Source organism: Cibotium barometz, chromosome 59 (assembly GCF_041138505.1).
Source record: "Cibotium barometz isolate CiBa-2024 chromosome 59, ASM4113850v1, whole genome shotgun sequence".
Lineage (NCBI taxonomy): Eukaryota > Viridiplantae > Streptophyta > Polypodiopsida > Cyatheales > Cibotiaceae > Cibotium > Cibotium barometz.
Window position 1 is genome coordinate 6,788,391 of NC_141104.1, and position 26,466 is coordinate 6,814,856.

The 26,466-nt window shown below is 46.6% G+C and overlaps 1 protein-coding gene across 4 annotated transcripts; it reads left to right on the top strand.

Moving 5' to 3' along the window:
• The first annotated feature begins 1,456 nt into the window (after positions 1 to 1,456).
• On the top strand, positions 1,457 to 26,466 carry LIP2 (lipoyltransferase 2). 4 transcript variants are annotated; one of them, XM_086793481.1, is made up of 2 exons: positions 1,457 to 1,650; positions 25,463 to 26,466. In XM_086793481.1, exon 2 carries the CDS (start codon positions 25,496 to 25,498, stop codon positions 26,174 to 26,176), a length of 681 nt encoding a protein of 226 aa, XP_086649607.1. In that variant the 5' UTR covers positions 1,457 to 1,650; positions 25,463 to 25,495; the 3' UTR covers positions 26,177 to 26,466. The 4 variants fall into 4 exon arrangements, with proteins under 4 accessions (XP_086649607.1, XP_086649606.1, XP_086649605.1 ...); XM_086793480.1 differs by lacking the exon at positions 1,457 to 1,650 and adding an exon at positions 1,804 to 1,826; XM_086793479.1 differs by lacking the exon at positions 1,457 to 1,650 and adding an exon at positions 2,198 to 2,220.

A 26,466-nucleotide genomic window follows, 5' to 3' on the forward strand; every position in this document is an offset into this window, starting at 1 on the left:
ACAACTGGTGTATGGAACCAACGCAATCTTCCTAGTGTAGCTGGAGTTGCCATCCCTTAGAGTAGCTCTGAAAGATTGGGAGAGAAAATTCAATGAACCAAAGGCTGCTTCATTTGGAATATTTGGATGAGATCCAAAGGATATGTCCCTGTAATGCATAGAGCCACACAATTCAATGAACCAAAGGCTACTTCATTTGGAATATTTGGATGAGATCCAAAGGATATGTCCCTGTAATGCATAGAGCCACACAATTAAGAAGAAAGCCTTACCATGCCGATTTTCCTCAAGCCAAAGGACAAAAATTTGTTCCAGCTTGATGTGATATGGAGGTACACATTACCCAGGTGTCCCAACGAAAGTTCAAGATGCTTGGGGGAAAAGAATTTATCCTAGCTTAATGTGATATAGAGGTACACACTACTTACTCCCCTTGGCAAGGATGATGAATGTTGGTTCGTGAATGTAACGATTAAACCGATAACTTTTTGTGCTAGGGAGTCCTTACCCTCTTTATTTACCCTTTAATCTTTAATTCAAGGAGTCCCTCACCCTTTGCTCTATGATTCAGGGAGTCCCTTACCCTTTCCCTCACCCTTTGTTCTTTAATTCAGGAAGTCCCTCACCCTTTGCTCTTTAATTCAGGAAGTCCCTCACCCTTTGCTCTTTAATTCTTTTTCCCCTATTGGAAATTTGAAGAAATGTACGAGAGTGTTGCATTGGCACATATATGTATCCCTCCCTTCCCACATATGAAGAAATGTATGAGAGTGTTGCACTGGCGCATATATGTATCCCTCCCTTCCCACCCTCGCACAAGCTCCCTTGCTTGCCTCACGCATCCCTTGTTCAACGTTCACATTTGCCCAAATGCCTTTTCATGTTATCCACAGCTCTATTTTTCCACCTGTACCTTCCTCTTGATTTGGTTTTGGATGCATCCATAACCAAACTACCCTTCCCTAAGTGATATAACCACATTCTAGCTCCACCATTACCCTTACTGGGCACCCACATGGTCTTAAAAAATGGACTCTTTCAGCCGCATGTTGTCCATATTCTACATCCCAATTGGATATGTCCATTCTTATATGTTGTTTTTAGTGCACTGGACCCTATCCATTAACCCCACCCCGTTTTGATGTTGTTAAACACCCTCTGGTGTTGTTCGAGTGTTTAAAATGCTCATTTTCTTTGTTTGAAGGCCACCCATTCATAGTTTGGGGATGCGATTTCCTATGCACTCTTAGCCATACTTCCTTTATATGTTGATCCATCCATGTATAAGGTTTAACCCTCATGTGTTGGATGCATTCCATGGCCACAAGGCTTCTCAGGCACCCCACTTGAGATACTCAGCAGTCGCCTATTCTTAGTAATGCATGATCATCATCATACCCTCTTCCTTACTCTCATTTGTGTAGCAACTTTGGTCCACATTGGCTTGTGTTTTCCCTTATTTTGAAGCCTTACGCGGGGCTAGGTATGTCCACACTGTAAGGCTGTTGCCGGACTTGCTTTGTATTTGTTGCTTGCCCCCAAAGCCCAAACACATTTCCTTTTCAAGAGCTTTTGTGTTATCCCTTTGTCCATCCATGGCAACAGTCCCATGTTATACAATGTCCACAGATTTCATCGATCGAGCTACCGGTGAGTTCATTTACCTCTTCATGTTGCAGTGATTTGTGTTCACAATTCATTCATGAGAGTCATCTCAGGCACACTAGTGAGGAGCTCATCCACCCGGTGCTGAAGAGTCTGAGCCCAACATAGGTGGAGAGAGAGACGATCCTTGTAACCGCTTGTTCTTCAACAATAGATTCATGGTGTTGATCTTGTTGCACACTTTGTTGTCTATTTTTTGACATGTTATCAGAGCCATGGCTTTGATTGGTTACGCTGAGTACTGCATGATTGATCAGCACGGGGAGTTGTTTATTGCAGTGTGGTTGCCGAAGACGATTCTCTCTTGCTCTGCGTTTTCGAAGGCCTGATCTTGTGTTGCTGGTGTCAGACTTCAGTGGAGGCCTTGGTTTCATTTGGAGCATGGAGAGCTTGCAGTTTTTATGGAAGTGCATGGTTAGGCTTTTTTCTACCGAGAAAAAGCACCATTGGTTCGAGCAAAAACATGCGACCGTTCCTTTTGCTTCCATGTGGAGGCCAACTAGGTATCCTCCATGGGCTTCAAGGCAACAAGGCAGTCATGAAGGTGGCCACATGGTAAGGTGCGTGATGGCAGGCTCGGTATGCTACATGCGGAAGCTCTGGGTAGTCTTCTTTCAGTCCTAAACACCATCTTGGAACAACCTGATGCAAAACGCATACAGTGGAGAGAGAAGAGAGAGAGAGATAGGTGAGTATTCAGTATATCCATAATGTACAAAAAGGAAGTACAAGTCTTGCAACCCTTGGTTGCCTTCTTGAAAAGGTTTAAAACCTAATCTAAATCATAGTCTAGTGATCCAATCCAAGGTTGGACTGAAATGCTTCAAAACGATAGTGACCTGCACATGACATCCCCTTTTGCTAAACTTGATGACGGGATTCCAATCTTTGTTCTTGGATGACGGTCATCATCCCATTGTCTATTCACGGAGTCCCAACCTATCATCCTTCCCTTCCTGGCAACCTTTTCACTGAAAACCCTACCCGGTCTCGGAGTCCACTCTAACTCTGATGAAGATCTGTGCATCTGTTCCATCCTGTCTCCTTTTCATTCTTGTCGTGTCCTTGAACACTTTCTCTGGTCTTCTTTCCTGAGTATTGAGTCTAGCACTCTCACTCCACTCCTTGGAGGATCATCCTCCCCTGGAACCGTTGCCTTAAAGCCTTTCTTGGTGTGCTCCAAGTGGCACCCGACTCACAGGACTGCCATTCCCTTAGGTTTTGTGGAACACCACCAGCCAACCTCCTAGGAATTCTTCAATGTCTCGTGTTCCCACTACTAATGTGAATATCTCCTACAAAGAAGTGAAGGCTTGCGAAGAGTTTAAGGAGCCCTTTTATCACATGAGAGAAAGAAATTGTCCAAGACTATTTAGAGAATGGTGGAAAGTTTTACTCAATATTACTCCTTTCATGATTATTTTGGAGGAGGAGAAGATGCATTTGAGGGGGCTGTGTACTTTGATGATGAGGTCATCAAAGTAATCGACATGAAGACTCTCGTTTGTTGCCAGTGGATTCCATGATGGGGGTCTCTACAAGATCACCAATTTTTCTTCCCAAATCCCTCACACTGATTCCCATATTCATTAGCTTTTCACCCCCTTATTGGCTTTGGTGTTTGAGGCAAAGCATTCTCGCTTCGGTCATGTACCCATTGTTGCATTACTGTAGTTCCATTCTAAGCAGGTTGTCAACGGAGTACCTCAGCTCAGGTAACATCTGCCCATCCTGCATGATGGGCAAGCATCATCACGATGCATTTTCAGAGGAGGCCACTCATCGAGCAACCCGAAGACTGGAGCTTATACATGCAGATCTTGCAGGACCTATGGAGGTTGAGTCTCTTGGAAGGGCTCGATTTCATTCGCAAAGTCTGGGTATGTTTTCTGGCTCGCAAGTTAGATGCTTTTGCCAGTTTCAGGACTTGGATCGCGATGGTGGAAAATCAGTCTGGGGTAGAGTTTCATTCCTACGGATTGATAAGGGTGGCGAGTTTGTACCATTTGATGACTTCCTTGCTTCGAAGGGCATTCACCAACAGACTATAGTTCCTTACACTCCTCAGTAAAATGGAGTGTGGAACGAAAGAACTGGACCGTCAAAGAGATGGCTTGTGCTTTGTTGCATCATGTAGGTCTCCCTCCTACTTTTTGGGGTGAAGCTGCGGCTACCTCAGTTTATCTCATTAACCGCTCTCTCACAAAAGCGGTTGAGGGGATGATTCCGGAGGAGGCTTTTACAAGACATGAGCCTTCTGTTTCTCCTACTTTTTGGGGTGAAGCTGCGGCTACCTCAGTTTATCTCATTAACCGCTCTCTCACAAAAGCGGTTGAGGGGATAATTCCGGAGGAGGCTTTTACAAGACATGAGCCTTCTGTTTCTCATATACGGGTTTTCGGTTGCGTTGCTTATGTGCATGTCCTAGATAAGAAAAGGACCAATACCCTGGTAAGAGTTCCTGGCATGGTGATGAAGTCTCATGGAAGGGTGGACACCTTGGTGAGCATTCCTTGTACCTATATGGACGGTGCTTGAGAGGTTATGTACAAGATGAATAAGTTGGGAGATGGAATCCAGAATATTGTGCATAAAGCATTTGTGTGATTTGACATGCATGAATGATTTGTCTTAGTTGCCTAGATAATGCCTAGTATTTCTGCATGTGACTGTCCATGGGCTCTGAGGATGCCTGGAAACCTTGTAGACGCGTGTGTGCACACCTGTTTGGGACTGAGGCAGTGGTCTTATGTGTTTGCTAGGTGGTAAGTGACCCCAAACTCAATTTACAACTTATACTTTATTATACTAAGGTTTATGAGTGCAGGTGTTCACATACACTTAAATTTGGGTGGAAAAATTATGAAGTGTTCACATACACTTAAGTTTGGGCAGACAATTTATAGAGTGTTCACATACAGTTGGATCAATTTTTAATGAAACTTGGTCATTACTCAAGAGTGGATAACTCTACATGCAATATTAGCTCCACGAGTTGCTAATCTGGGAGGGGAGAAGCCAAAAATCAACTAGGCGCCTACTTCTAGCAGTTTTTGGTGTGGAACACTCTAGGGTTTTTGACAGGTGTCAGATTGCATGTTGGACATCTCTAGGGTTGGTGAAAGGGGCGGGCCTATTCCTCGCTCAGTGTGGTGTACTGTGCAAAGTTCCCTTGAACCCTTCTCTCTCTCTCTCTCTCTATCTTCTCTCTCTATATTTATATCTCTTGGATACGTGGTAGAATCTGTCACGGCACGCCCTGCTGGGCTTACAGTGGTATCAGAACAGGATTTCCTTTGAGGAATCTTTCTTGGGGTGACAGAACCATGTCGAGATTAGAGGGAAACCAAAGGCCTAATGAGGAAACAACTATGAGGCTGACCCAGGACTTCAGGATGGGAACCAAGGTCGTCGATCCATTACTCATGAGACCGCGGCCATGTCATCAGTAGAGTACCAAGACTTTCATGTAACGCGCGGAAGCTCTGGGGAGTCTTCTTTCAGCCCTAAACACTCTTGGAAACCTTCTGATGCAAAAACGCACCATCTGATGCAAAAACGCAGGTGTAGAGAGAGTAGAGAGAGAGAGTGAGAAGTGCTGGAAATTCAGTATATACTATGGTACAAAAAGGTACATATCTTTGCAGCCCTTGGCTGCCTCCTTGAAAAGGTGATAACACACCAAAACTGCCCTAGACTAGGACTTCTAATGACTCAAACCCCTAGTGGGTTGAATGAGATCAAAGATGAGCACTTGAGCCCTTTTATATGGGTCTTGGACCATGGAGGAGCTGGCCGACTGCTGGTCGGCCAGTTCAGAATTCTTTTAATGCCTTTTTTAGCCAATCCGACCAGATCTACTCCTGGCTCTTGAGGCGCATTCTGCTGCCCGACTGGACTCCAGTCCACACCCTCATGTGCCTGCAGCCGACTGAGACTTTCACCATCTTATGATGCGTTTCAGCCGCCTGGTTCTGTGAGCATCCTTTTGGTCCTTCTAAATCCTTGCTCCAAGTCCTGCTCCAGTTTACACTGCCATCAATGCTCTGTGCTCTGTCATCCTGGTTCTTCTACTGGTTCATGGTCTTTATCTGTTTGCCTCTTCTGGATCTAGCCCTGAGAATGTCCATGGCATCTGTGATGCACATGACATCCCCCTCTGCTAAACTTGATGACGGGAATCCAACCTACTCTTGGATGACGGTCATCATCCCAATCCTGTCCCGAAGTCCCTTTGTCATCATCCATCACTGGCAAAACCTTTTTCTCTGAAAATCCGGTCTGTTCTCCAAACCACTCTGTCTCTGATGAAGATCTATGCATCTGGTCTTCCTCTAGTCCACAATCCATTCCTGCCCTGACTCTGAACACCGTCTTGGTCTTCGTTCCTGGAACTGAGTCTGGCACTCTCACATCACCCTTGGAGGATCAACCTCCCTTGGGACCGTTACCTGAGAACCTATCTGGCTCACGGAACTGCCATCCCCATCTGGCACTGTGGAACACCACCAACAAACCTCCTGGGAGTTCTTCCCGATCTATGTTCTTGCCTTGGGCTTTGAATCCGTGTACTTTCCTGTACCTTGGACCTGTACACCATCATCTGGGACTGAATCAGTGTTTAGCTTTGCTGAGCCTGATGCTCTGATACCAATGTAACGCGCGGAAGCTCTGGGGAGTCTTCTTTCAGCCCTAAACACTCTTGGAAACCTTCTGATGCAAAAACGCACCATCTGATGCAAAAACGCAGGTGTAGAGAGAGTAGAGAGAGAGAGTGAGAAGTGCTGGAAATTCAGTATATACTATGGTACAAAAAGGTACATATCTTTGCAGCCCTTGGCTGCCTCCTTGAAAAGGTGATAACACACCAAAACTGCCCTAGACTAGGACTTCTAATGACTCAAACCCCTAGTGGGTTGAATGAGATCAAAGATGAGCACTTGAGCCCTTTTATATGGGTCTTGGACCATGGAGGAGCTGGCCGACTGCTGGTCGGCAAGTTCAGAATTCTTTTAATGCCTTTTTTAGCCAATCCGACCAGATCTACTCCTGGCTCTTGAGGCGCATTCTGCTGCCCGACTGGACTCCAGTCCACACCCTCATGTGCCTGCAGCCGACTGAGACTTTCACCATCTTATGATGCGTTTCAGCCGCCTGGTTCTGTGAGCATCCTTTTGGTCCTTCTAAATCCTTGCTCCAAGTCCTGCTCCAGTTTACACTGCCATCAATGCTCTGTGCTCTGTCATCCTGGTTCTTCTACTGGTCCATGGTCTTTATCTGTTTGCCTCTTCTGGATCTAGCCCTGAGAATGTCCATGGCATCTGTGATGCACATGACATCCCCCTCTGCTAAACTTGATGACGGGAATCCAACCTACTCTTGGATGACGGTCATCATCCCAATCCTGTCCCGAAGTCCCTTTGTCATCATCCATCACTGGCAAAACCTTTTTCTCTGAAAATCCGGTCTGTTCTCCAAACCACTCTGTCTCTGATGAAGATCTATGCATCTGGTCTTCCTCTAGTCCACAATCCATTCCTGCCCTGACTCTGAACACCGTCTTGGTCTTCGTTCCTGGAACTGAGTCTGGCACTCTCATATCACCCTTGGAGGATCAACCTCCCTTGGGACCGTTACCTGAGAACCTATCTGGCTCACGGAACTGCCATCCCCATCTGGCACTGTGGAACACCACCAACAAACCTCCTGGGAGTTCTTCCCGATCTATGTTCTTGCCTTGGGCTTTGAATCCGTGTACTTTCCTGTACCTTGGACCTGTACACCATCATCTGGGACTGAATCAGTGTTTAGCTTTGCTGAGCCTGATGCTCTGATACCAATGTAACGCGCGGAAGCTCTGGGGAGTCTTCTTTCAGCCCTAAACACTCTTGGAAACCTTCTGATGCAAAAACGCACCATCTGATGCAAAAACGCAGGTGTAGAGAGAGTAGAGAGAGAGAGTGAGAAGTGCTGGAAATTCAGTATATACTATGGTACAAAAAGGTACATATCTTTGCAGCCCTTGGCTGCCTCCTTGAAAAGGTGATAACACACCAAAACTGCCCTAGACTAGGACTTCTAATGACTCAAACCCCTAGTGGGTTGAATGAGATCAAAGATGAGCACTTGAGCCCTTTTATATGGGTCTTGGACCATGGAGGAGCTGGCCGACTGCTGGTCGGCCAGTTCAGAATTCTTTTAATGCCTTTTTTAGCCAATCCGACCAGATCTACTCCTGGCTCTTGAGGCGCATTCTGCTGCCCGACTGGACTCCAGTCCACACCCTCATGTGCCTGCAGCCGACTGAGACTTTCACCATCTTATGATGCGTTTCAGCCGCCTGGTTCTGTGAGCATCCTTTTGGTCCTTCTAAATCCTTGCTCCAAGTCCTGCTCCAGTTTACACTGCCATCAATGCTCTGTGCTCTGTCATCCTGGTTCTTCTACTGGTTCATGGTCTTTATCTGTTTGCCTCTTCTGGATCTAGCCCTGAGAATGTCCATGGCATCTGTGATGCACATGACATCCCCCTCTGCTAAACTTGATGACGGGAATCCAACCTACTCTTGGATGACGGTCATCATCCCAATCCTGTCCCGAAGTCCCTTTGTCATCATCCATCACTGGCAAAACCTTTTTCTCTGAAAATCCGGTCTGTTCTCCAAACCACTCTGTCTCTGATGAAGATCTATGCATCTGGTCTTCCTCTAGTCCACAATCCATTCCTGCCCTGACTCTGAACACCGTCTTGGTCTTCGTTCCTGGAACTGAGTCTGGCACTCTCACATCACCCTTGGAGGATCAACCTCCCTTGGGACCGTTACCTGAGAACCTATCTGGCTCACGGAACTGCCATCCCCATCTGGCACTGTGGAACACCACCAACAAACCTCCTGGGAGTTCTTCCCGATCTATGTTCTTGCCTTGGGCTTTGAATCCGTGTACTTTCCTGTACCTTGGACCTGTACACCATCATCTGGGACTGAATCAGTGTTTAGCTTTGCTGAGCCTGATGCTCTGATACCAATGTAACGCGCGGAAGCTCTGGGGAGTCTTCTTTCAGCCCTAAACACTCTTGGAAACCTTCTGATGCAAAAACGCACCATCTGATGCAAAAACGCAGGTGTAGAGAGAGTAGAGAGAGAGAGTGAGAAGTGCTGGAAATTCAGTATATACTATGGTACAAAAAGGTACATATCTTTGCAGCCCTTGGCTGCCTCCTTGAAAAGGTGATAACACACCAAAACTGCCCTAGACTAGGACTTCTAATGACTCAAACCCCTAGTGGCTTGAATGAGATCAAAGATGAGCACTTGAGCCCTTTTATATGGGTCTTGGACCATGGAGGAGCTGGCCGACTGCTGGTCGGCCAGTTCAGAATTCTTTTAATGCCTTTTTTAGCCAATCCGACCAGATCTACTCCTGGCTCTTGAGGCGCATTCTGCTGCCCGACTGGACTCCAGTCCACACCCTCATGTGCCTGCAGCCGACTGAGACTTTCACCATCTTATGATGCGTTTCAGCCGCCTGGTTCTGTGAGCATCCTTTTGGTCCTTCTAAATCCTTGCTCCAAGTCCTGCTCCAGTTTACACTGCCATCAATGCTCTGTGCTCTGTCATCCTGGTTCTTCTACTGGTTCATGGTCTTTATCTGTTTGCCTCTTCTGGATCTAGCCCTGAGAATGTCCATGGCATCTGTGATGCACATGACATCCCCCTCTGCTAAACTTGATGACGGGAATCCAACCTACTCTTGGATGACGGTCATCATCCCAATCCTGTCCCGAAGTCCCTTTGTCATCATCCATCACTGGCAAAACCTTTTTCTCTGAAAATCCGGTCTGTTCTCCAAACCACTCTGTCTCTGATGAAGATCTATGCATCTGGTCTTCCTCTAGTCCACAATCCATTCCTGCCCTGACTCTGAACACCGTCTTGGTCTTCGTTCCTGGAACTGAGTCTGGCACTCTCACATCACCCTTGGAGGATCAACCTCCCTTGGGACCGTTACCTGAGAACCTATCTGGCTCACGGAACTGCCATCCCCATCTGGCACTGTGGAACACCACCAACAAACCTCCTGGGAGTTCTTCCCGATCTATGTTCTTGCCTTGGGCTTTGAATCCGTGTACTTTCCTGTACCTTGGACCTGTACACCATCATCTGGGACTGAATCAGTGTTTAGCTTTGCTGAGCCTGATGCTCTGATACCAATGTAACGCGCGGAAGCTCTGGGGAGTCTTCTTTCAGCCCTAAACACTCTTGGAAACCTTCTGATGCAAAAACGCACCATCTGATGCAAAAACGCAGGTGTAGAGAGAGTAGAGAGAGAGAGTGAGAAGTGCTGGAAATTCAGTATATACTATGGTACAAAAAGGTACATATCTTTGCAGCCCTTGGCTGCCTCCTTGAAAAGGTGATAACACACCAAAACTGCCCTAGACTAGGACTTCTAATGACTCAAACCCCTAGTGGGTTGAATGAGATCAAAGATGAGCACTTGAGCCCTTTTATATGGGTCTTGGACCATGGAGGAGCTGGCCGACTGCTGGTCGGCCAGTTCAGAATTCTTTTAATGCCTTTTTTAGCCAATCCGACCAGATCTACTCCTGGCTCTTGAGGCGCATTCTGCTGCCCGACTGGACTCCAGTCCACACCCTCATGTGCCTGCAGCCGACTGAGACTTTCACCATCTTATGATGCGTTTCAGCCGCCTGGTTCTGTGAGCATCCTTTTGGTCCTTCTAAATCCTTGCTCCAAGTCCTGCTCCAGTTTACACTGCCATCAATGCTCTGTGCTCTGTCATCCTGGTTCTTCTACTGGTTCATGGTCTTTATCTGTTTGCCTCTTCTGGATCTAGCCCTGAGAATGTCCATGGCATCTGTGATGCACATGACATCCCCCTCTGCTAAACTTGATGACGGGAATCCAACCTACTCTTGGATGACGGTCATCATCCCAATCCTGTCCCGAAGTCCCTTTGTCATCATCCATCACTGGCAAAACCTTTTTCTCTGAAAATCCGGTCTGTTCTCCAAACCACTCTGTCTCTGATGAAGATCTATGCATCTGGTCTTCCTCTAGTCCACAATCCATTCCTGCCCTGACTCTGAACACCGTCTTGGTCTTCGTTCCTGGAACTGAGTCTGGCACTCTCACATCACCCTTGGAGGATCAACCTCCCTTGGGACCGTTACCTGAGAACCTATCTGGCTCACGGAACTGCCATCCCCATCTGGCACTGTGGAACACCACCAACAAACCTCCTGGGAGTTCTTCCCGATCTATGTTCTTGCCTTGGGCTTTGAATCCGTGTACTTTCCTGTACCTTGGACCTGTACACCATCATCTGGGACTGAATCAGTGTTTAGCTTTGCTGAGCCTGATGCTCTGATACCAATGTAACGCGCGGAAGCTCTGGGGAGTCTTCTTTCAGCCCTAAACACTCTTGGAAACCTTCTGATGCAAAAACGCACCATCTGATGCAAAAACGCAGGTGTAGAGAGAGTAGAGAGAGAGAGTGAGAAGTGCTGGAAATTCAGTATATACTATGGTACAAAAAGGTACATATCTTTGCAGCCCTTGGCTGCCTCCTTGAAAAGGTGATAACACACCAAAACTGCCCTAGACTAGGACTTCTAATGACTCAAACCCCTAGTGGCTTGAATGAGATCAAAGATGAGCACTTGAGCCCTTTTATATGGGTCTTGGCAGTCAATGTGACTAGATGACCCTATTGATGAACTCTTGGGCGGTCCTAGTGACCAGATGGCCTTGAGGATAGTTTGAGCAATTTTCCTCCGGAGCCAAATAGCTCGGCACAGTTTTCGACGAAACCAGAAAAGACAGTCCATGAACAAGAGGATCATTACTTGTGCACTGCATACTGATGTATGTTTGAATTTCTTTGACTTTGTGTGCTGTTTTTGATGTGTGGACAATTCTTGGATTTATGGCATGTGATATTCCATTGGCTCCAGAGTCCAGACTAACTGGTCAATACCTGGAATACCAAGTAGACGCGAATGATGCATACTTGTTTATTGACTAGCTTCTGTCTAATTTTTGCAGGAGGTAAGTATGCATTTATTTTATCTAATGCGACAGGCCATGAAGAAGTAACATCAAGAACAAAGCTATTGGTTAAAGAAAAGGCATAAAGATGTTGCCAAATGAGCAGATGACACCACAGATATAGGAAAGACCAGATGCACAAGCTCACCAGACAAGGCTAGTACTTGGAACATATGGATATGCTTGAAACCCTTGCAGTCCGCAGTTGAGGACAACTGCAATATAAGAGGGAGGGAGTGTAACTATTTGGCCCTCCTTGTAACGTGCGGAAGCTTCGGAGGAGATCGGTCACTTCAATGCTCAGAAATCAGCACACTTTTCACGACGGAATTAACGCACAAAACTGAATGAAGATGTGCAGAAAATAGAGAGAGAGAGAGGGAGAGAGGAGAGGACACAGTATTGGGCCCCAAATACCCTCTGTAGGGCCCCCACCACGGATGGTGTATTTGCTTTATTAGAATGATGTGAATCTGAAAAGAAAATACAGAAAACCTTGACCTTTCTTGGCTGAGAAATCCCTGCCCTTGACCTGCAGTCCTCCACGCCTTTGCTTTGGCAACTTCTTGGCTGTCCTAACCCTGGTTTGCTTGAGCACTTGGTGAATGATGAGATAACACAAATGAATTGTGGCTCTCCTATTTATACTACTCCAGGATGACTAGTCGGCTGTCTTTAATTCTGCCCACGACTGAATATTCAGTATTAATGCTGAATAAAATACTATAAATGCTACGCATCTCTTCCTGGCTGGCTGGGCATCAGGCGCATGATTCAATAAAACGTTGGGCACAGTTTGTAGACTGTTTGGGGACTGGGCAGCCTGTATGGGCTGCCCCATACATGCCCTTACAGCCATAACTAGGCTGTACAGCCTGTAGGCTTCCCCTAGCCTGCCCTTAGGGCTGTCTTGACTCCTATAGCCCCTTCATGGCTGGTGGGTTCAGCCAGGGCCTTCTTGGCCCTCATGGGGGTGGTTTCACACAATCCCCATGCCCACACTAAGACTTGGGGTAGCCCTATGAGCTGGCCCCTTGTTCTAAAAGCAAACCCTAACTAACTACACAGTGATCTGACATCCGGATTCCGGTACCATACCAGATACACAGAATCACTGTCATCATTCCAGAGGGAGACTCATAGCGCGGACTGGCACTGTTTCATGTGCAGGACAGTGCACACCTGACCTTGGACTCCTGTGCAGGACAATGCACACCTGACCTCGGACGACTGAGATGGATCCTTGGCTGACTCGTCTCGGACTGGGCTCACATGGGACCAGTTTACCATCCCAGGTCCTGCACCTTCTGTACAGATATGTCTACATGGCATCCAAGTGCGGGATGCACGTGACATCCCCTTCTGCTAAACTTGACGGAAGCTGCATAGCCTTTAAATAATCCGTCAATAACGCCGGAGAGTCTTCGAAAAACTCATTGTCGAGCCATACTGCTTCGTGGGTCCCTCGGTCCGGAAACTTCGTGAGGAACTGTCTTAGTCTTCGGCCTGAGCCATGCTTGAAACGGTGCAGAAGGATCTGTTCTGGAACCATAACTTCTGCTTCATCAACAATATCTGGTTCCGCTTCGTCTTTGACTTCTGAAGGCATAGGACCTGCATATGGCTTTAACCAACTGATGTGAAACACATCGTGCATAGTCCAACTTGGAGGTAGCTTTAATTGCATAGACACCTCGTTAATCTTTTTCCTGATGGGAAAAAGTTCAAAGCTCCTAAAAGACAACTTTGGGCATCGCTTGCCCACCTGTTTCAACCTTTGCTTCATAATCCGAAGATAAACCCAATCCCCTTCCGAAAACTTCATATCCCTTCGGTCTTTATTGGCCTGTCGAGTGTAGGCCTCTTGCGCTTTAGCCAATCTGTCTTTAACTGATTCTAAAATCTCCTGGTAAGACTCTGTCACTCTATTCGCTTCAGGTACTGAAGACGAGGTCATGGTCAACGACGACTGGAAAGGTCTTCCAAACGCTGCCTCATATGGAGTCCTACCAATAGCTGAAGAAAAAGAATCATTCAAAATAGCTTGAACTAAAGGCAAATAAGATTCCCACTTACCTTGCTAATCGTGGACATAACACTTCAACACATCAAAGGCCAACTAGTTGTATATCTCTGTCTGGCCGTCCGTCTGTGGGTGAAATGCACTGGAAAAATTCAACTTAGTACCAAAGTTATCAAACAATGCCCTCCAAAAATGACTGGTAAACTTGGCATCATGGTCTGACACTATGGTCCTAGGAATCCCACCAATCGGATACCAATGCCGAATGAACAATTGGGTAACATCCTCGGCGGTCACATTAGCCCTGCAAGGAATAAACATAACAAATTTGCTAAATCTATCAACAATAGTTAAGCACTGCGTATTATGCTTACTCGGATTGGGAGGCAGATTCGTGACAAAGTCCATCGAAATATCTTGGAAAGGACCCTCAGGAATTGGCAAGGGTTGTAATAACCCTATCTTCTTTCCACGAGGAGCTTTCACCTTTTGACAAATATCACAACGTTGCACATATGTAAACACGTCTTGCCTCATCTTTGGCCAATAATATTGCCGTTCCAATTCCTCCAGAGTCGAATTCATACCCCTATGACCACCAGTAATGGTGTCATGGGCATCATGGAGAAGAGCTGCCCTAAACAACTTCATGACACACAGTCGGCCTTTGTAGAAAAGCCAACCATCGTATATCAGAAAGTGGCATGGTCCTGTGGCATCCAATGCCTGTTCCCACTGCGTACCAAATTCCTTGGAATCCGCGTACGTGTGCTTCATGTCATCTAGTCCTGTACCAACAAGATCAAGTCTAGTGGTCTGAATCGAAGTCACTTCTCCCTTCTTGCTCAAAGCATCGGCCACTGGATTGGCCTTTCCTGGAAGGTACTCAATTATACCACCGAATTGCTGAAATATCTACCTCCAGCGGTGTTGTCGATCACTCCACTGTGCACTTGGCATTATTTGAATCCAGTGTAATGCCTGATGGTCAGTGTGAACCTCAAAGTCACGGTCATAAAGAAAATGTTTCCAATGTTTCAAGGCGCGTATAATTGCTAGGAGTTCACAATCGTAGACTGAGTAATTCTTTTCTGCGGGCAGTAACTTACGAGACATGTAAGCTACTGGATGACCATTCTGTTGTAACACCTCCAATTGCGATGTTACTCACATCAGTGATCACCTGAAATGGTTCGTCCCACGAGGCAAGTGCTAAACAAGGCGCTGCTGATAAAGCCACCTTGAGGTTCTGGAATGCCTCCAACGCTCGTGGAGTCATTTGAATCTTTTGCCTTCTTGTCTTCACACCCTTTAGCAGATCGGTGAGATCCGCCGAGAGATCAAAAAACTTGTCTATGTGGGTGGAGTATGCTTGGCATATACCCACAAAGGATCCGATGTCATAGGCTGTCTGAGGTATTTCTCAATTGACAATCTCGGCTACTTTAGCCGGATCAAGTCGAATGCGATCTGCACTAATTATGTATCCCAAGTAATGCACCTGGAACATATAAAATTCCGACTTCTTTCATTGACGTAGAGCTCGTTGCTTTCCAGCAACTTAAGGACTTTCTCCACATCAATGTCATGCTGCTTAACCGTAGCTGAAAATACCAGTATATCGTCCATAAATATGAACACACACTTTCCAATCAAATCCCGGAAAACACGCATCATCATGCGGTTGAAAGTAGCTGGGGCGTTCGTCAAGCCAAATGGCATGACCACAAATTCATAGTGGGCCCGTTCCGTACGGAAGGCTGTCTTGGGGATGTCCCCCTCCACAATCCTCACTTGGTGGTACCCACTGTTTAAATCAAGTTTCGAGAACACCTTTGCTCCATTCAGCCTCTCGAGAATATAATCAATTCGAGGCATCGGGAATCTACTCTTGATAGTCAGCTTATTGAGTGCACGATAATCGACACACAAACGAGAAGACCCATCTTTCTTCTTGACAAATAAGATCGTTGTTGCAAATGGCGACACGCTGGGGCGGATGAAGCCAGATTGCAACAATTCTTGGAGTTGGCGGTCCAACTCCGATTCCATTGCTTGATACGGAAACTTGCTCGGGGGTTCTGAGCCTCGGAGGAGGTCAATCTTGTGGTCCTCCGGTCTGGACGGGGGGTGGGGAGGGAGGTTGTCTCGAAGAAAAATCTTTTGGAACTTTTCATGGAGAGTTGAGTACTTCTCGGAAGCACTGGCCACCGTCTGGGCTGTCTGGATGTATATCATCGCACATTGTGTGCCTTTCCTGACTGCTCGCTTAGCCTGCAAGCGGCTTATGAGCGGAAAGTTCGGGATTCCTGGCTCACACTTAATGGTCATTGGGGCGTTTGACACATTCCGATTGATGTGGAACGTGTGCTTGTCCCACTTGACATCTGGAAGAAACTTGTGAAACCACTGAATACCCAAAATTATGTCTGCTCCTACAAGAGGGGCAACCATAAAATCACACACAAATTCTATGCCCTAAATAACTAACTTAGCACCTAGAGCTTCATACTTGATGCTCGTTGTCATGCCTGTGCTAAAATCCTCAACCTGTTTGTCCACCAAAGTCAGGTCGAAATGGGCATGCCTAGCGGCCTGTTCCGTGACCACATCCTCTGTGCTGCCGCTGTCAAACAAGACAACGACTCTCTGGCCACCTATGTAGCCAAAGGACATGAGCAATTCATTGCGCTCATACTCCTGGTCATGGGCGCCCTTCTGCTCATCTTCGAGCTCCCGGCTAATAATTGCTCCAACTGAAGCACCGGGATTTGAAGAACTAGGGGCAACCATTGGGGTCTGTGTGGGAGCGGAGCTCACCACGGAAGCTGTGGAGGCAGCGGCGGCGGGCTTTGGAGGCTTCTTAGGACACTCCCCAGAAGTATGTCCTTTTGTATGACTAAAGAAATATCTACCCTCCTCCTTGTACTGAGAAAGCTCCTCAGCACTCAACTTGCCACTTGTCTTGCCTGTCTCCGCTTTTTGGTCTGGAGTAAGCTTAGACGCATTGTTCGAGTTCTTGGAGCCAGAGACTCCCAGGCTCTGTCCTGGGGAAGATCCCGTATGGTTCTGGCTTTTGCCCCCCGAGGCGGTGGCCTTGGGATAAGCCGGCTGGGAAGTCTTGGGATTGCCACCATTATGCTTCATTTCTGCACTGTGCGCAAGCGAGAGTGCATCTTCAAAGGTGGCTGGCCTAAACATACGCACCTCCCATTGGATTTGCGTGTCAAGGCCATACAAAAACTGCCCTTTCTTGTCCGAATTAGATAAGCTTAATTGCAAACATAAAGTCGAAATTCTATTGGCAAACTGAAGGACTAGTTGCGCGTTCTGACGCGCTCCCCTGAACTTGTCTTCGAGTCGCTCAAGGTATTGGGCGGTAGAAACCGCTGCTTAAGGTTGCGGACAAACTCGTCTTACACATAAGCTGCCATACCTAATCTGGTGTGGGCATGAGCCCACTGAGTCCACCAAGGAATGGCCTCACCTTCCAAGTACCAACTGGCTAAGATCACTCTGTCAGTAACTGCCTTTCTAATTGCGGCAAAGTAAGCTTCAAACTGATGCAACCATGAATAGAGAGCTGTGGGATCGAGTTTACCATTATACTTACTGAAGTTCATTTTCTCGGGAAAATGATTCGAGGGCGCCGCCGGTGCCAATCTGGCGTCCAAAGCTACTAGGTAACGCTCGTGTTCCACGCGTCGCATGGCTTTGTCTTCTCGTTGTCGGATCTCCAATGCACGCATCTGCAACTCAAGCAAAGAGCTCGGCTGCGGTCGTGACCCCTCGAGAGGGTCACGATGTCGAGGATGTGGAATCTGGGATACAGAAAGAGAGGGAGGAGGAGATGGAAAACGCGACGCTGGAGAACACGAATGGTGTATATGCTTTATTAGAATGATGTAAATCTGAAAATAAAGACTGAATCTTGACCTGCATTGTTCGCCTTGGTTGGAGCACTCCCCTTGGCTGTCTTGGCCCTTGGAACGTGGCAACCCTTCATGAATAATGAGATAATCTACTGAATTCTTGGCTTGGGTATTTATACCCCCTTCTAGCCCTGGTCGGCCAGCTCTACTGGGGTCAGTTTGCTGTAATATTCTCACGACCAGCAGATTTAGCATTAAATGTTGCCTTTTTGGTCATCGTTTCACACTGTTATTATGGCTGGCCCTTATGCGCATTGCCTAGGCTGCTGGGCTGGCCGACAGCCTACCTGAAGGGAGAGAGTTAGGGTTTCATGTGGGAGACATACACAGAGAAGAAGGGAGAGAGAGAGAGAGAGAGACATGTGGGGATAAGTCAACTCACAGTATGAGTGTGTGACTCCCCTATCACACATGTATATTTGCTCTAGTACACAGTGCACTTAGTACATTAAAAGTACTAAGTGTACTATGTACTATAAAACTTATGGGCTAGTACACACTATAAGGGTGGGCATAATGCCTTTACCCCAACAACCTCCCAGTTAAAGGCAAAGTGCCCTTAAATGAAGGAAAAGAAAAAATCAGCATGTACATGATAATATACAAGGCCATATCAAGGCTGAAACTGGCCTCATCCAATGCCCATTAAGTGTCTGCAATGAGCAAACCGCTCTGGAGGCAAACTCTTTGTGAACAGATCAGCCGGGTTGTCATCCGTATGAATCTTGACAAGCTGAATTTGCTTGTTCTCTATCACCTCTCTGATGAAGTGATACTTCACATCCACATGCTTCGTCTTTGCATGAAAGACAGGGTTCTTTGCCAACTGGATGGCACTCTGACTGTCACAATGCAACAATGGAATCTCCCCTGTATAACCCAAATCAACCACTAACTGAGATAGCCATAATGCCTCCTTGCAAGCCTTTGTGGCTGCAATATACTCGGCCTCTGTAGTAGATAAGGCAGTGCACTTCTGCATCCTGGATATCCATGACACAGCACCTCCTGTGAATGTAAACACATAACCGGTAGTAGACTTCCGGTTATCTGGATGACCGGCATAATCCGAATCCGTGTAACCATGCACTAATGCATCCTGTTTGCCAAAGCAAATGCACATATCCTGTGTGCCCTTCAGGTATCTCATGACACCTTTCACTGCTTCCCAATGCTTCTTGCCAGGTTTGGCCATGTATCTAGAAACCACTCCCACTGCAAATGCAATGTCCGGCCTGGTAGCAACCATGGCATACATGAGACTGCCACAAGCTGAAGCATACGGAATCTTGGCCATATCAGCCCTGTCACTATCCGACTGTGGGCTGTCCATAGCACTAAGTTTCACATATGGAGGCAAAGGAGTACTAATCTTCTTCCCCCCATCCATATTGAACCTCTGCAAAACTTTGCCAATGTATTCCTTTTGAGACAAATACAACACATGCTGATTTCTGTCCCGAAGTATCCGCATACCCAAAATGTGATTTGCATCACCTAAATCCTTCATATCAAAGGTCTGATGCAGCCTCTTCTTCAAGACATCCATCTATTTACGAGATTTCCCGGCAATCGACATATCATCAACATACAAGATGAGGATCAATAGACTGCCATCCAAAGCTTTCTTGGTGTATAAGCAGTGATCTATGTCACTTCTCCTGAAATCCTGGGATTTCATGAATGTATCAAATTTATGATACCATTCCCTTGGTGCCTGTTTGAGCCCATAAAGACTCTTTTTCAGCTTGCATACAAGCTTCTCCTTTCCATTCACTGCATAACCCTCTGGTTGTTGCATATATATCTCCTCATGGAGATCACCGTGAAGAAAAGCAGTCTTCACATCCATCTGAATCAAATCCAGATCATCATGAGCAACCAAAGCTAATACAGCTCTAAGTGTGGTCATTTTTACCACTGGAGAGAAGATCTCATCAAAGTCCACACCATATTCCTGCTTGAAGTCCTTAGCCACTAACCTGGCTTTGTATCTTGGCTTTGCATCAGGTGCAACTTTGAGCCTGTAAACCCACTTACATGGCAAAACCTTCTTGCGTGTAGGCAAATGCACCAACTTCCATGTTCCATTTTTGTGCAGAGAATCCATCTCTGACTTCATAGCACGCTCCCAAAGAGCCTTATCTGCCCTCTGTAAAGCCTCCTTATAACAAGAGGGCTCCCCACAGTCAGTGAGCATCAAGTAGTCAACCCCTGGAACAAACCTGTCAGGGGGTCTGGAGGGTCTTGTGGACCTCCGTACCCAATGACCATCATTTGCAGGTTGCTGTCCAGCCTGCATATCACCTATTGGTGGCTCCTGTTCCATGCCATAAGGTTGAAAGATCATGCCCGGTATCTCCTCTAACTGTGGAATATCCATAGGGATATCTTCTGCCATCTCTGGCTGTCCATTTGGACCATTTTCAGCACCTTCTAAGGGCTGGTTTTGTTGCTGTAATGGCTGATTTACAGCCCTTGGTTGTTGTCCATGATGTCCATCATCATCAAAGATGACTCTGCCAGGCTCCTGTTGCCTTGCAGGCTCCTTATACATGCATGTTTCATAAAAAATGACATCATTGCTGCGTATAATCTTTCTATTCACTGGATCCCAAAGTCTATACCACATTTCACCTCTGTCACCATATCCTAGGAATATGCATTTGTGAGACTTAGGATCAAGTTTGGTGCGTATTTCCCTGCGTATGTGCACGTACGCAACGCAACCAAACACTCTCAAGTGCTTGTAGGACGGAGGCTTCCCTGTCCATACTTCCTCTGGCACTTTCCCACCAAGCCTCGTGTTAGGTGACCTGTTTATAAGATGAACGGCTGTCATAACAGCTTCAGCCCAAAAACCATGAGGTAATGCAGCATGTGACAACATAGAACGGACCTTCTCCTGAATGGTCCTGTTCATCCTCTCTGCTGTCCCGTTTTGTGGAGGATCATAAGGAGTAGAGAGCTCCCTCTTGATGCCTTTAGCATCACAAAAGTCCTGAAACTGTTTGGACATATACTCTCCACCATTGTCGGAACGCAAAGCCTTCAGTGTTTTGCCAGTTTGATTCTCAACATGAGCAACAAACTTCTCAAACACTGAGAATGTATCACTCTTCAAACGAAGAGGATAAACCCACACGTTGCATGTGGCATCATCAATAAAGGACACAAAATATTTTGCCCCTCCCAAAGAAAGCTGAGGCATCTCACATACATCTGTATGCACAAGCTCTAACTGAGCATCTTTCTGTCCAAGAGCTTTCTTGTGGGGGCACTGGAGTTGCCTGCCATATATACAATGCTCACAAAACTGAAAACTTGAGAACTTCAGAGAAGGCAAGTAACCAAAACGAGACAATTGCTCCATTCCTTTGACACTCATGTGTCCCAACCGGCTATGCCACATAGAGATTTCCGGCAGCTCGGTTGCATTTATATTAGCATGGTGATATTAGCATGCATCGAGTAAAGAGTGTCCACCTTAGAACCTCTGGCAACAACCAGTGAGCCCTTCCTAATCTTCCACTTTCCACGACCAAATGTGGTAACATAATCAGCATCATCAAGCTGTCCAGTAGAAAGCAGGTTCTTCTTGATCTCAGGCACATGCCTAACATCATGGAGCATAAGCTGTGAGCCATCTGAAAACACAAGCCTCACATCACCTCTGCCAAGAATCTGGCATGCATGGTTGTCACCCAAATAAACTACTCCTTCATTGCCAGCAGTATACCTGACAAACAAGTCTCTGCAACCTGTGACATGAATGGAGGCACCTGAATCAATAATCCATTAGTGCATACCATGACCATCTCCTGCAAGGAGTGAATGGGCATCAAGTGAAGACGTGAATAGGACTTCATCCTCACTGTCACCTGCATGTGACACATTGACTTCTTCAATCTTGACTCCACTTTTGTCCTTTGGCTTCATCTTTGTCTTTGTCTTTTCCTTTGCCCTTTTCCTTTTGATCATTCTTCCATTTGTAGCATTGCTTTTTGAAATGTCCCTTCTTGCCACAATAATGGCATTCCAAGTCCTTTTTGGAGCGGGACTTGCTCCTTCCCCGTTCTTGGCTTTTACCCCTTTGCTGGGATCTCCCACGTGCATTCATTGCATTGGACTTTCCAAGAGAGTTGTTCTTCCTGTTCATCTCCTCTTGAAGGAGAGCACCCTCCACATCTGCATATGACAGCATAGCATTTGAATTGCTAGTGGCTGTCCTGAATGTGTCCCAACTCTTTGGCAAAGTGCATAAGAGAAAGGTGGCTTTGAACTCATCGTCCATTGCCAACTTTTGATTGATGACCTGGCTGACAACACCATTAAACTCATTTAGATGGGCTGTCATAGATGCCCCTTCCTTCATTTGAAGACCTATGAGTTTCTTCAACCAATACACTTTGCTTGAGGCACTTTGCTGGGCATACAAGTCCTGCAATCTTTGCCACATTCCCCAAGCTGTCTTCTCTTCACGTATGCTGAAAAGTAAAGTGTCCGACACAGACAACATGATGGTGGATCTTGCCAGCTCATCCATATCTTCCCATTCTTCAGCAGTAAGAGAAGCGGGCATTACACCCCTTTCTTTGATGGGCTTGTGCTGCTTCTTCTGGAGCAACACATTATAGCACTGGGTTCGCCAAATGTCATAATTATGTGAGCCTTCAAGCTTCTTGATGTGAAGCAATGAAGAGCTCTCACCTGTGGTTGCCTTGCAATATGCAACCTTTGACACAGTCAATGCCTGACTCCCTGCAAGATGTGCAAACACTGCACCAAAGCACACAAAGTGCTCAGAGTTGTTCTCCCAAAGTTTATCTCCCACTGCGGAAGCACGAATGCAACTCTCCTCCCACTGAATGTGATAAAATCACCAAAATCTGGTTGCTGCAGATTTATGACAGCACCTTAGATGTGCTCTGTTCCCCTTCCAAAATGTTGTACAGCAGTACTAAGTGCTCACCAATGATGTACCAAATCTGTACCGGCAAGTACAGCAGCTGAAAATGAGCCTTTTCCTCACTCAAATCAATGTACAGCCATGCCAAAACTTGTACAAAGTTGTACCAAATCTGTACTAGCAAGTACAATAGCAATAAATGCTCTCCTGGCTGTCCAAATGAGTGAAAATCAGACCTTGACAGTCCCCACCACTGCATACAACAGTCCCGGACAGAAATTGAGCAAAAGCCCCTTGACTGCAAGTGGATTTCTGAGGGTTCGGCATAAAGGTCTTCCCTGCTGCTTTGCCAAGCTCAACAAGCACAAAATCTTGAAAAGCCCTTTGATTCAAGATCAATTTCTGATCATGAATGGTACATTAATGCACATGAAGGCATCCAGAGTCTTCACAATGCTTCCCCCTGGCCACATATACATCCAATACATAAAAGCCCCTTGATTTACTGGCACATTGAGTGCTTGACAGGCATCAACACATTGCCCAAAGCATCAAATGCCAGTGCCTGCATGCAAATCAACCCAATTGGCACAAAAGCCCTTTGATTTGCACTCCAATTTCCTGCAATTTTGCCCCGAATGTGAGATTGCTCACAACATACAGCATGTATGAATGCCCAATGGCACAATTACATCAAAAGTCCCAAATGTTGACACCCAATTTCCTGCAAATTGACGCGGAATGTGACCAATGTCACCTAATTGTTGCCAATTGTGCTCAAATCTGAGCCATTAGGACCTGTACCTGCTCAATTGATGATAATGGACATGTAAATCCCAAAATTGAAGCAAATACCTCTGAGAATTTCTGATTTCTGTTGCAGAAAAAGGGGGGGGCATCGTATTTGCTGACTCGTGTAGCCGAGTTCACAGGCTGTATTCGTGCAGGTGAGCGGTACCTCGCGACTTTACCCTGTTTGACGTTGCAGACAACAGCGGCAATTCAGTGGTACCGACCTCCCAATTGCAGTAAGGCGGGAAGCACCTTGCTGGGAACGATGCCTAAGACGGCATGCACAACCTCCAGGAATGCTGCTAGTTGCAGAAGGCGAACGAGGTCCCCCGCAGCATCAAAGGCTCCGTCGATGGACTGCTTGCGTGAGGCCTGCAGCCAAATGCCTGCGCAACATTGTAAGCCGTGAGGTAGAGCTCGACTATGCTGTTATGCGCCATCCTGGACAGTCTAGAGTTGGGTTCGATGGATTCGAAGACTTCGATTGCGTCAGCCACAGCACTGGCTCGCGGTAGTAAGGGGCGGTTCCCATGCGAGCGAAAGGGCCCCCTGGAAGGGCTCCTGCAGTTTTTGCTGCTGTTGTGGTGCAGCTGCGCCCCTTGTGAAGGGGTCGTACCACCTGATATCCAGTCGCTTAAGAGAAGGGGCTGCAACACGCGACAGTTGAGGTCGGAGTGGGCGCTCTTTCCGAACACAACGCTAGGATCGGGACATGGAGGATAGAAGTTGCACACTAGAACCAGGCGATCCAGCCCCGGCAGCGCTCCGCTTCGCACGTGCTCCTTTCTCAGTCCGAGGCTTTCGAAGATTGCCTGGTAGAGAAGCGCTCCGCTTCGCACGTGCTCCTTGCTGAGCACCAGAAAGCTCCAAGCAATCTCCTCTGCTCGTGCCAAGCTCAAGGCTCCATAGCCGAGCTTCTTCTTCGCGATGAAGACGACTCCACACACCCGCACACACACGGACACAACCGCAGCTCTGATATCAGTTGAAGGGAGAGAGTTAGGGTTTCATGTGGGAGACATACACAGAGAAGAAGGGAGAGAGAGAGAGAGAGACATGTGGGGATAAGTCAACTCACAGTATGAGTGTGTGACTCCCCTATCACACATGTATATTTGCTCTAGTACACATAGTGCACTTAGTACATTAAAAGTACTAAGTGTACTATGTACTATAAAACTTATGGGCTAGTACACACTATAAGGGTGGGCATAATGCCTTTACCCCAACACTGCCCAGCCCAAGCTAGGGCAGGTGGGCACAACATGGGGCCCTCCTGGCCCCTTGGGGTGGTTTTAAACCTCCCCATGCCCACTACATGAGCACTAAGCCGTGTTCTGGGGTAGCCTTATAGGCTGGCCCCTTTTCCTACATGCGATACTACATGCATCTATAGATGTCCAGCACCTTGTCACAAACCAGATACTCAGATCATCTGACATCATTCGAGAGGGAGACTCACGGTACGGACTGGCATTGCTTCATGTGTAGGACAATGCACACTTGACCTTGGACACGTAGAGTGGAACCTTGGCTGACGCGTCCTGGGCTGGGCTCACATGGGACCAGTTTCCACTCCAGGTCCTGCACCTTCTTGTTCAGATATGTCTACGTGGCATCCAAGTGTGGTTTGCACATGAGTCATGACATTATGGTAGTAAGTGAGTGGAGGTTGTATAGAATGCTGTGGGCTGTTTTGTGTCGAAGGATAAGTAAGAATGATTGGCTCTGGGCATGGGAGTTGGAACTGCGGCAGTTACCAAATCAAGAGACCCAATGAGATAGTTTTGTCCACCCTCATGTGGCTGGCAGATAGGGGTTGCTGGCTGCAGCCATCTGGGCATCTTGTTAAGTACCAATATGCCTTGAATTCTCCATGTGTCTGTATATGCACTTCCAAATTGTGATTTAAATCTTTATCAGAGCTGTGTACATAATATGTTTAAACTTTTATGGATCTTGCATGATATATCTTTTTACAATATAGCATGTTATACTTCCATAACTGTTTTCTGCCACATGTTTCTGATAATTTTATGAAGTTAACCTCATACTGTACATGTGTGCAGGTCATTGATGCAGCAAAACAGCCTCGATGGTTGATGATGACACTAAAAAGAACGCTAGAGGTCTGGAAAATGGGTCTGGTAAAATATACTGATGCTCTGGAAATGCAGAACAAACTCATAGAGCAGCGGCGTCAGGGCATCATACCTGACACTTTGATATCCCTCCAGCATCCACCCAGTTTTACTCTTGGAAAGCGACACACGATTGAAAACATCATTTCCTCTCCCGAAACCCTTCAAAGCATTGGAGCTGAAGTTCACTACAGTGAAAGGGGGGGCGATGTTACCTTCCATGGTCCACATCAAGCTGTCCTGTATCCCATTGTTTCACTTCGCGAATCCAAACTAGGAGCAAGGAGGTATGTGGAGGGCTTAGAAGATACCATGATCAGGTTGGCTGCTCTTTATGGGGTTGAGGCAAAGGGGCGGATTGCAAAAGAGACAGGAGTGTGGGTGGAGAACAGGAAAATAGGTGCAATTGGAGTGAGGATATCTGGAGGCGGCATCACATCACATGGTTTGGCCTTCAACATCAATCCTGACCTCAGTTATTATTCCCACATTATTCCTTGTGGGATCTCTGACAAACAGGTCTCCTCTCTTCATAGAGAGAGTCCTTTAGAACTGCCAGATGAGGACACCATCACACGGCAGTTGATAAAAAGCTTTGTGGAAATTTTCGCATACGAAGAAGTCACATGGAAGGAGAAATGATCTGGAATTATGTGCAAGGCAAGCCTAACCTTCAAAATTTAGTTGTACCTTAGTCACATTGATCAGGCTACATGAGCTAGATCCTCTTGGAAGCCTTGTAAGTTGATCTTGCGGCAACACAACATTCTATCCATTCCTTAACGTGAATTGTAATATTTTCTTTTGTAGTTGGTCTTGCAGCACTACAAGCTGCCAGCCACATTAGGCTATTCCAGCAGATCACATTTGCAGCCATCGGCTTCCTTCGTCAATGCTTTTTGTAATTGTCATATTGTTGTTGTTTGATTTTA